At 47.4% G+C, this 11,826-nt stretch overlaps 1 protein-coding gene across 2 annotated transcripts in view; it reads left to right on the top strand.

Moving 5' to 3' along the window:
- The first annotated feature begins 2,990 nt into the window (after window positions 1-2,990).
- Window positions 2,991-11,826, top strand: part of IFT56 (intraflagellar transport 56) — a 331,504-nt gene continuing 322,668 nt past the window's right edge. The window contains exon 1 of one of the 2 annotated variants that reach the window (XM_086958844.1): window positions 2,991-3,122. In XM_086958844.1, the coding sequence (XP_086814970.1) occupies window positions 3,120-3,122 (3 nt within the window). In that variant the 5' untranslated portion in view covers window positions 2,991-3,119. Of the gene's footprint in view, window positions 3,123-3,298; window positions 3,424-11,826 lie in introns of those variants that run through there. The other variant, XM_086958852.1, reaches the window with a different exon arrangement.

Below are 11,826 nucleotides of genomic sequence, written 5' to 3'. Positions count from 1 at the left end.
AAACTAGTGGTAGAAAATGTTGTTTTGATACAACTCTGCTTGTTAGAAGATGGTGATTCTAGCACAGCAAACCTATTGCTGAACCCATTTTCAGAAAAAAAACACATTCACTTTCTAGTACAGTTTTAGTTATATTTTGGCAATTTTATTGGGTTCTTCCGGGAGAATCTACTTTTGAATGTTGTCAAAAAGGACACAAGTTTGATATTGATACTTTTTGTGGCAAAAAAGTTATGAAGGTTTAGCATCCAATAAAGGGCTTAGCGACAGGGGGTGAGAAAGCCCTAGCAGTCAAAAGGTTAACCTATTGGGGTCACACTATGCCTCAAACCTTTTTTTATTACGGTTATTGAAGTTATTTAGTATGTTAAGATGTTGAAACTGACCTGTTGTTAAAAGGAAGTGAAGGACAGTGTAACATAATCTTCGCCAAGTTCACCTCCGAGTCACAGCCAGTGCAATTAAAACTCACAGACGCGAAAAGCTAGAACATTTTAATTTGATGGTAGCCTCCTCCTGTGTTGTCAGTCCTTCTATGTTCACAGATCTTTACCACTACCATCAATAGGTTAGGGGGACTCTTAGAGGTACAAACATCTGTGTATGTGGTGACAAGCGTTAGATGGAACACAAAGAAGAGATAATTCAGAAAACAAATAGATACAAAAATGACTTATTGTTTCCTTTATTGAATAAACATATTAATTTTTAGGAGATGATAGTTACATTGAGAAATGTATTTTAAGCCAATTAAAATATGTATACTATTATTTTGTGTGCTATTGCTTGTGGAAATATCACTGTTTCTAACAAATTGGTAACTCTTTTTGCAAGAGGTCGGTGAGACACGTAAAAAGCTTGAGGCATGCGCAATCCTGAAGCCTGGCTATGGCTCAGCTGGAGGTCCTGTTGAAACCTCGAGACCCTTCTGCATGCCTCCCTTCCTCCCCCTACCGAGGATGTGGCATTACTACCAGAGCTGTCGACTGTGGAACTGAGGAACCAGGTTTGAATCTTGGTGTTAGCTCAACATCTTGTGATTTTGTGCACATCACTTAATTTCCCCACTGCCTATAAACAATGCACGTGTCCTTGTGTAATGTAACTGAAACTCATGTAAAGTGCTCCAATACTTTTGGGTTGAGTTTGCTCTGTATTTAAAAACTGCAGTAAATGAACTAAGCGGTAAAACTAAAGCCTTCATATAAGGAAAGACAAATAGTGACCCATTTCTTGGCTGATATGCAAAACGTAAAACAAGACAACTTGATTAAATGGCAGCTTCCCCGCTTAAATTGTGTGATCTTAAGTAAATGCTTTGGGGCTGATTACGAGTTTGGTGCTGCGGGTGGCGCGCTACCGCCCCACCAGTCGACCACTGGCCGACCGCCAGTTTTGGAGTTTTCTCCTGATCTGGCGGGGGGTCCTTTGGCATTCTCACAGCAGTTCCTTTGAAAAAGATACTACGATGGGAAAGCAAAAGCAAATTTATGCATGGCATGGACTGTTTAGTTCATAATGTGCAGAAATTGGGTTTGCATGCACACAGGGGCGCACACCATCTATCCCTCCCCCCATTGCCCAGTGTACAGGGCAGGGCTTTAAGTGGGCTGGGTCTCAAGGGGTCTGAGGACCGGCAGTTTTTTAAAAGGGGCCTCGAAACGGGTCTCTATCGGGCTCTGTTTTGAGACCTGGTACAGGCGGTCTGTTGTTTTTCAGACTTCAGTGACAGCAGGCACGATGTGCGCTGCTCACACTGCTCACTTCTCACTAGTGGAGAAGTTACGGCACGACCTAAAGGGAAGGGAAATCCTTGCTTTTTACATCTCTCGTGTCTGCTTTTTTAAACACACGACTTCGAGCGCTGGTACGAGTGAGGGAGCCCTATTAAACAGCGCATACTGCAAATTGCCACTTATCTTTTTGAAGGTCAGGAATAGCAACATTGTTGTGGTGTCAGCAGGGCTCTAAGTGGAAGCTTTTTCACTTTCTATGCAAGCCTAGTTGCTGCTTGTCTTATGCAACTAACAACCACTGACAAAGATGATAGTCCTAACTTGTTGTAGGTATTTTGTTACTTGTATCTTATATCTAGATGCAATGACAGAAACAGCAAAATACAAGTCGGGCAGCACACTATGCTAACCACAGATTTATAGGCTTATGTGTTAAGCCACGCCCCTAATTACATTGGCCACGCCCCTTTGAGAGACCCCCCCCCCCCCCCCCTTTTCATCGCACTTAAAGCCCTGGTACAGGGGCAACAGGTTTCTCTACTGGCAGCCTTTTCATGGTGGGTGCACTGCCATGAAAAGGCTGGCAGTAGGGAAACTCCGAATATGCATGGTAAGGCCGCAGTGGCACCACCAACCATATTGCTGCCCTATAATGTCGTGCCCCTGCCAGAGAACACGGATCCCTGGCGGTTGCAGCAGTCCCAAAACTCTCTGACCGCTGTACTTGTAATACGGCAGTTGGATCACTGGTGCAGAGGTTCCCGAACGCCAACGTACCTCCACCATGGATTCAAACTCGGAATCAGAAACCTTTTTTTCGTTATTGCGTATGAAAACACTTTCAAATATGCGAGTTTAGACTACCAGTTGTACAAAACAAGTACTGACAATAAGTACTTCTAAGTGCAGTGCTATAATGTGCCTTATTAACGTTAAAAAATCCACGTGTTCAGTTCACTTTTTGAGAGTATTTTACCATACTGTTCATGGTAATTGTTGTATGATTTACATAGGACATATTTTCAGGGTTAGGCTCGTGCACAGGCTCTAAGACCCGAACGAGAACCTTTACTCGACTCTCCCGGTTAATTTGTAGGTTCGCCGGCCTCAATGTTATTCAATATTTCTCCCAAACCGCGGCACACATTACCTTTCTGCTCCATGATGCCTCCATCAAAAGATGGCCACTGAGTTTGCGAAATTGCGCCTCGGGATTCGGTGCGTGACCGTTTCCGTCCAAGAAGCGCGTGCGCAGAAGGCAGCGCGGCTTCTGGTTGCTAGGGACTACGCAGTGGCTTGGCAGCGGCGGGAGAACTAGCTAGAGGCTGCCAGGAACAGAAGAGAGAAGGGGGCACCGCTCTGTGTATCTGACAGCTCCCCAAGATGGTAAGGTCCCCGACCCCAACACGCACTGCCACTACCGCGCTCTACCCCTTAAATGAAAGACTGAATCAAGGCGGCTTCAGCAGACACGAGATGGGGACTGAACAGGGTTATTCAGCTTGGGATCCGCAGGGGGCGCCTTGCTGGAATATGTCCATGGTTGGGTGGGTTAATCCTGAGATCCATAATTGGGAGTGGCGTTTTGCACGCTCGGATCTGGGGTTGAACTCGTCGTTAGGGCGGAGGACACCCTGGGATCCATGGTGTAGGGCACAGACGGGGACGTTCAGCCTGTTATCCGAAGGTGAGGTCTACACGTTGGGACGTGAGGAAGTATTCTAAGATCGGGAGTGGGAATGGGCTGGGAGTCTGGCACAGGTGTAGCCATGGGTTCCCGATGTGAGGGTCTTTCTCCTGTCATAGATTGGAGGCTGACGTGCGAGAAGAGTCCAGGAGTGAGGTCCGAATCACAGGGCTATTAATGGTCCCAGGACCAGTCGCCTTTATCCTGGGATCGAAGGGGTGACATGCCACATGCTGATATTTCGGGAAGGTATACTTGAGAGATAAATGGGACTATCTTGGGATGTTCTAGATCTAAAATCTACCTTTAGAGAGAGGTACGACACGCAGTGGGAGAGGTTTGTTTGGGACTCAGGGGCAGGCTTGAATCCAGAAAGTATTAAAAACAGGCATAGTCAGAATAGTGCATCACAGCAAAGCCTTTTGCTGGTATGACGTTGTCTGCCTCACTCTGCCCCCGTAGTCAACATCAGAACCTTTAGTGCATTCTAGCCCTCGTGACATCACACACGGCTCCTCGCTATGCGTTCCACTCAAGGTCGCTAACCTGATACAGTTGGCACTTTTAGTTGCTCCTTTTCCTGTAAATTTATTATTTGAAATATTAAATCGAGACTTGCTGGAAGGTGGCTTGTTAATAGTTCTAGCTTTGGGATGGAGGTACCACCTGGAAGCAGGTAGGGTTCAGTTAGAAGAGTTTGTTTTCCTCTCAGATTGTTGTAAACCGATCTTTAAACTTTGAATGATTTGAGGAAACCTGATTAGATTTTTTTAGTTGTGCTTTAGCACAATTATGCGATTTTAGTTTTATATTCTTTTTTATATAACTAGTTATTCTGTGATGATGTTAAAATGGTTTTTAATTCAAAAAGCTTTAAAGCAATTTAAACTTTTGAACCTGATACAGCTCCATCAGGCCACTTAATTTATAGACTTTAAACCGATTATTGCAATGTAAAGGCTTTTAATTTTCTACAGTAGACCTGCATGTGATAGGTGGTATTGTGTATTTCATTAAACGATCTCACCTGCATCTTAACTGCTACACAGAGGTAGCGTACATCATGTATCTTGAAGTCTAAGTTATTTCCGCTCCAGAGACACCCAATACGAAATTTAGCTTGCCTTTTACATCATATTTATTGTTAAGTGCCATTTTGCATTAAGGACAGATAATCTGCTACTCTCTACCTAGACCCAAGTACATGTTCTACATTGTATTCAGCACATGGCATTTATGTAGCACACTCCACCCAAAGTCTGCGCTGGTAATTGTTCTCTTGTAAAAGTGAAGGTGCACAACGCCAGGTATTGTTGACAGTCCAGAGAACCCACTAATGTAGATGATTTCTGATCCCTGTGAAATATGAGTTTGATGTCCATCTGCATAGTTGTTAAATAAAGTGGAGCACTCTAACCCCAATGTCGCAGTGTCCAGCATAGTTCAATAGGGGAGAGGAATTGGCCTAACTGCTATATAAAACTCCTTAAAATTAAAAAATGAGGGTTTGTTCCATGACAGCTTGTCTAAACCCAATGTCGCAGTGTCCAGCATAATTCAATATGGGAGAGGAGTAGGCCTAACGGCTCGGGTGGTCGACCTCCAGTCTGGGGAACTGGGTTCGTGTCTTGGCAATGACACTGAACAGCCTGTGATTCTGGGCAAATCACTTAATCTCCTGGGCCTAACAAAAATGAATGTGTCCTCTTGTAACGCAACTGGTGTTATGTAAAGCGCTCTGACACCCGATACCTTCGGGTCAAGTTTGCGCTATATAAAACTCCGTAAAATCTAAAAATGAGAGTTTGATCCATGACAGCGTGTCAGGCTAACTAATTGTTTTATGTAAATTCTTTTTTTACTACATCATTTTATTGTTGACAGCCAAGACAAGAAGAATGCCTCACAGGGCACCCAACGTACGCATAGAAGATGACAAATATGGATATCAACATTTTCGACAAAATACATGATATCGGTAATAAGTTGCAAAAATAGATAATAACAGAAAAACAGATAACTGCGCCACATTGCCTCTGTTTGACAAGTAGAGATGTCTCATATATATTGAGAGTCTTTGCCACCTGTTGCCACATCCAGCATGTGTACTACGCATATTCCAGTCTGCTGGATTCATAACAATGGTTCCGCAATATCAGACGGGGAAGGAGCTGGCTCCAGATATAACCCCCCTATAGTCAGCCCACCTTTTCCAGATTTTGTATAGTTTCCGAGGGCATCCCCTTGCTTCAAAGACCGGGATTTCCAGGCCCATACAAAAGTCCAAACCCTTTTTCCATACCTCGATCAACGGCGGGATTCATCTTTCCAGGCTCGGGCATTGTCTCTCTTCACCAATGTGAGGCCTAGAAATAATAGGTGACACTTATACCTGTTGCCACCCAGGTCCTCTGTAATATGTAGCATGGCCAGCCTCAGGGAGGATGGAACGTCCCACCCCAGAACCTCCCATAGACATGCAAACACCCCCTCCAGAACCTCAACAGTGTAGGGCAGGACCACACGGTATGTAGGAAGGTGCCCTCCATAGACCCACACCGTAAACAATGAGGCGATGCAATTAGCCCAGCACACCACAGTCTGTGCCTGGTATAATAGGCTCTATGAAAATACTTAAGCTAGATAAGACGCAGGCGGGACACGATTACCGCACTGCGCGAAGTCTCCAGGGCCTCCACCCAGTCTTCTTCCTCTAAGGGACCCAGATCCTGCTGCCATGCCGCTCTGGTTTTATGTGCAGTGGTAGGTGTGTTATTGATAAGTGTACGGTATATTTTGGTTATCTTATTGTCTCCCAATTCACCCATAAATACTTTAGCCTCAACGGGGTTAAATTCGAGTATCTCCGTTAAGTGGGATATGTATCTGATAAGAGATTACTAGCCGCAGATTCCTTAACATAGAATTATCCCCAGGCGTGAGATTGGATCCTGAAATTTTTTCTTTTGCCACAGCATGGCTGCACGCTGGGGGACGGCACCACGTGACTCAGCCCTGACGTCGTCCGCGATCATGACGTCAGCGAGGTCACATAAGTCCCACCTCAGTGCGCTGACATCAGTTTCCTTCTTTTCCGCGTGCAACGCGGATCCGGATTGTGTGCCTTGGCCTGTTTCAGGCCTTCTTTTAACGCCTTGCGTTGAGAACAGTATGCGAGCCTTCGGGTTTCAAGACATGTACTTCTTATATGTGTCAGATGTCGGCGACGGACCCTCACCCTATTTGCATGTGGTGTTTGGGTGAGCATCATGATTCCACAGACTGCAACGCTTGTCAGTATCTTAAGCCGAAGTCCAGCGGCAGTGTCGGTTGAAATTGCTTTCGGCCTGCTTGTCCAGATTGGTTTCGTCCGTCGTCCGGCTCCTACATCGGAAGGGTCCAGAAGCCGCAGATTCTGGTTGCGGCATCGTCCTTCACCAAGGCCTCACGGGCGTTGCTCGCCCACCGGTAAGTCTCTCAGTCTGTCACAGAGGCCTTGTCTTTGCTCTGCGGAGGGCGCAGGTTCCTCCCGGGACGTGCGCCCTTGCCAGGGTGCTTTGTTCTGTTTCTGTGTTTTCTTTCTAGTACTTGGACGGTGGGTGCATGTGTACTTCTGCATCCCTACACCCTGGTTATTTCAGTGTGGGGCCTACTCGTAATTTTATCGCTTTTTTCATTGCTTCAGGCTTCGGACTCCTCTGCGGGTCTCTGGGTTGGGGTCTCTTGGCTGTGCCTCTGCCCCCTTTAGCCCTTTGAAGGGGGTACAACACTCCTTGATGATGTTGTAGTGAGGTGACTTGTTGTTACTCATCTGTCCGGGCTTGTGACTCCTTCACTGTTATCAATAGTGGTTGCAGACTCTCTGTCATCTGTCATGACATTTTTTCACTGCTTTTTTTCGCCCCCTGTTCCCATGCTCTCACAGTTTTGTTTCTGATGGCTCCACATTGCAGCGCGGAACAGTTCTCCGAAGAAAACTAATGTCAGCGCGCTGGGGTGGGACTTGTGTGACCTCACTGACGTCATGTACGCGGACGACTCAGGGCAGAGTCACGTGGTGCCGTCCCCCAGAGATGGTATGGCAAAAGAAAAAAATTCCGGATCCAGTCTCACGCCTGGGGATAATTCTACGTTAAGGAATCTGCGGCTAGAATCGTCTCTACCAGATACATTGTTACCGAAGGTAAGTAACTTGTACATTAGGTAAAATCATGTCTGAATTGTAGATAATGGTAGAATTGCGTGCAGGGCATATCATATTCCATTTGTAGGTCGAGATAGGACTTGAGGGTGCAACCACGAAGAACAGCCCCCACCGTGTCTATCCCAACGGCTCCCAGCCCCAAAAGCCGGGCAATCGTGCCAGCTGTAGCAGCTCCCCCACCAACCCATCTGGCAGAGCGCAGACTTCCAGATCCTGAAGATAGTGATGGTGGCAGGCAGTAGCTTCTTAAGCAGCGCCGGCGAATAGAGAACCATGTGGAGGGCAATATCTCCTAGCAGCCAACGCTCCACAGCATACGCCTGGTCTCTGAGATCCCCATACCACGAGTCATTGAGGAGGAGGTGTGAGGCTATGTAGTACGGGTGAACATCCGCGGTAGCCACTCCACCGGAGTAAGTAGACTGGAAGCAGGTCCTCAGCGCAACTCGCGATGCACCAACCCCCCCAAAGAAAGCGAGCGAGAATAGCGTTTAGTTGGCGAAACCACGTCTGCTTGATTGGATAGGTGTGATTCTGCAATTGATAAAGAAGACTGGGTAGGGAAACCATTTTAAAAATGGCAGACCTGCCAAAGAGAGACAGGGGCATGTGAGACCACCCGCGAATCTGGTCACTCCCCTGTATCCACAGGGGGGCAAGGTTCTTGTTCTATGCCAACATCTGAGATGCTGAGAGAAAGACCGTCAAAGTACTTAAAGCAGTCTGGGACCACCACTATCTCCGGCAACCAGTTGCCTAGCCAATCTCCACCCGCAGCGGCCAAAGAAATGATTTCCCCCGATTCATGTATAGGCAGGAGGTCTTGCCAAAGATTTGCATAATGCGAAGAAGGCGTGGACCAGCCCGGTCGAGATTCATGAGAAAAAACAAAACGTCGTCCGCATAGAGCGCTATGCGATCAGAAACTCCCGGTGCCCATTCGAAACCACACATCTGCACGTCTATTCGAATCCTGGCCGCCAATGGCTCCATGGAGAGTACATAAAGGTAAGGGGAGAGTGGACAGCCCTGGCGCGTTCCACGCCCAATAGGAACGGGTCTGGAAGCCGAGTCGGCCACCCGGACCAAAGCGGTTATGTCTGTATACAGTAGGCGAATAACATTCAGTGGCCGGTGGCCAATGTTTAGACGGCCTAGCAAGGCAAAGAGATACGTCCAGCTAAGGGAGTCGAAGGCCTTATTCATGTCCATCAGGAGGAGCGCGGCGGGCCCCCTAGTCTGTCGACCGTGGCTATAGCATTATGTGCATGCCTGATATTATGCCGCGTAGCACGTCCGGGCATAAAGCCTGCCTGGTCAGTGTGGACCAAATTTGTAATGTGTGGGACCGAGCGATTGGCAATCACCTTGGGCAAAATTTGCCTTCCACATTGAGTAAAGAAATCGGGCGGTATGACTAATATTGTTCCAGAGGGTGACCCGGCTTCAAGAACACAACAATTTCGGCATGCCGCCAGTCCGGCTGGAGACCACCACTCTCCGCGAAGCCTCAAGAGCCGCTAGGTAAAGTTTTAACAGTTGCGGGTGATATTTCTGTCAAAACTCGCATGGGAATCCATTCGGGCCCGGCGCCTCTCCCGCTCGCATACCAAGCAGCGCATTCAGCAGTTCTTCTATCGACAAGGGAGCATCCAACGTGTCCCGCACCTCATCGGATAAGGCTTGAGGAGAAAACACATCTATACATTTCTGAACGAGTGCCACGGGCAGAGCTTCATTGGGGAGCGTACAAGTCCGCAAAATATGAGGCAAAGCAGTCAGCAATGGCGGACGGAGCCGTAAGAGTGGTTTAATCGGGGCTGCGTATGCACAGGAGTGTTTGAGGGCACAGCGTCTGTTGATGCATACGATACAGCAAGGCACTAGATTTGTCCCCTCACTGGTATATCCGGCTACGAGTAGCGAGCCAATATAACGCGGTTTCGTCTAGGAGCTGTCTGGCGTACGTCTGCTGTACTTTCAACAGTTGTCTGTGCGCAACGCTTTCCCTCTGAGCCCATACCTGCGCGTTCCAGGTCAAGCAACTGGGCCTCAATTTGTATTAATTTGTTGCGGCGCTCTTGCCGGTTCGCCGTGCAAAAGGCAATATCTGCTCATCTGAGAGTGGGCTTCATCGCCTCCGATAGAATAGCTGGTGAGTCCACTGTGCCTGTGTTGAATGAATGAATATAAAATTGATAAACCGCTATCTTAGCCCAAGGGCGTCAAGGCGCTAACAGCAGAGCCACATGCAGGCAGAAAAGGCACACTCGGACAGATATCTAAGGGAACAACCAGGTCTTTAACACCTTTCAGAAAAGTGTGTGTGAACGGTGTCCGGAAATTTCGTCAGGGAGAGAGTTCCACAATTTGGCTGGAGCAATTGAGAAGGATCTGCCGCCCCATCTCATCCTTTTAAACCTAGGAACAGTAAGAAGATGCTTGCTTGCTGACCTGAGATTCCTAGTGGGGACATAGTGGTGAAAAAGGTCTTTAATGCCATCAGGACCCAGACCATAGTAAGCATTTTGAGTGAGCCAGAGGGTTTGAAACATGATCCTGCGGTCCATTGGGAGCCAGTGCAGAGAAAGAAGAGAGGCAGAGACTGAATGGTGTTTAGGCAAGTCAATCACTTGTTTGCATGCCGCGAGTGACAGAAACTGCGACATCTTCCTTATAAGCCTTATTAACCCAAAACAGGTAGCCACCATCCTCCTCATCTGCAAATTCAGGGACAAAGAATTGTCCACCGGGACTTCCACATTTTTTCCCTGGGAGATGGGGCTAGGGCAAGTGCCCAGAGAGTCAGGCCACCACTCCCCGGACCAGATGTCCACCTTGTACCCGAAAATAAGAACCTCTGTCTACTGGCCATTCAGTTTCAGATAGTTTTGCACCATCCAAGACTAGACTGCTTGCATACAGTTTTTTAAATTGCAAGCAACGTCACTTATGTTATGAGTGATGGACACCATGATCTGCGTGTCATCTGCATATTACAGAACATCCAGGCCAAAAGATTTTACCACCTTTGCCAGCGGGGCAACATAGATATTAAACAACGTGGGGATCATGGAAGAGCCCTGAGGCACACCGCGTAAAAGGGGAGTAGGATCTGAGTAGAAATTGCCCAATTTCACTGCTTGGGTCCACTCACTGAGGAAAGAGGCAAGAAGCCCTAAAGCCGAGCCCCCAACACCTATCTCCCTGAGCCGTTCCACAAGTCTCAGTGGGGATACGGTATCAAAAGCTGCGGTGAGATCGAGTAGAATTAGTAAGGTGGTATGACCTTCATCCACCTGTGTAAGAATATTATCAAACACTGCAGTGAGCGCAGTTTCAGTGCTATGACTGCTTCTGAACCAGTGTTGAGAACTGTCAAGAATTTGATGGCCCCTCAAGTAGGCACTCAGATGAGAATTCAAATACAATTCTAAAATCTTTGCTGGAACCGGCAAGAGGGAGATAGGACGATCGTTTTTTTAGTTCCATCTGGTCCAAAGAAGGCTTTTTTAAAAGTGGCCTGACTACTGCTGCCATAACTGACAGTCTGCATAGACGTATGGATATAAGCTCTATATTTATCGTCACGCGAATGTGACAGGCGCCACCAAAACTGGGTGTGCCTGGGATCCAGAGACAAAAGAAGGAACACCGGGGAATGAACCTATAAGACTCTGGGGAGAGTGTCAGCCGCAATCAATCTACAGGTGTGTGCCCCTGAGAGGAAAAGATAGTCTAGGCGTGAAAAGGACTCATGAGCTCTGGAGAAATATGTGTATGTACATGTAGTGGGGTGTAGGGTGCTCCACGAGTCAACCCATCCCAGGCCCTGAACTAGGGATAGTAGTTTAGAGTACTGGGTCCCTACTATTCGAGCCGTGGCACACCACCTATCTTGTCACGAGACATAACATTGTTTCAATCTTCCCCAACCAGGGTCAACCACGAAGGAAGTGCAGCACAGAGTGTCGTCAATTTTTCAACAAGGGACCACGAGAGAGGGGGGGCATAGACACTACCTAGACCAATGGGTTCCCCTTTCAGTATCCCATATAGCACAACAAATCTACCATGAGGGTTCGATCATGTCCGACTGTGAACAAAGGGGACACTGCAGTGTATAAGTATTGCCTCTAGTGAATCCAGCGTGATAAGTATGTGCTAATCCAAACCTCCCCCAGGCAAGGTGTCTTAGT

This window comes from Lissotriton vulgaris, chromosome 1_1 (assembly GCF_964263255.1).
Source record: "Lissotriton vulgaris chromosome 1_1, aLisVul1.2, whole genome shotgun sequence".
NCBI lineage: Eukaryota > Metazoa > Chordata > Amphibia > Caudata > Salamandridae > Lissotriton > Lissotriton vulgaris.
Note: the sequence above shows the minus strand (reverse complement) of the source record. Positions and strands in the feature narration are given on the sequence as shown.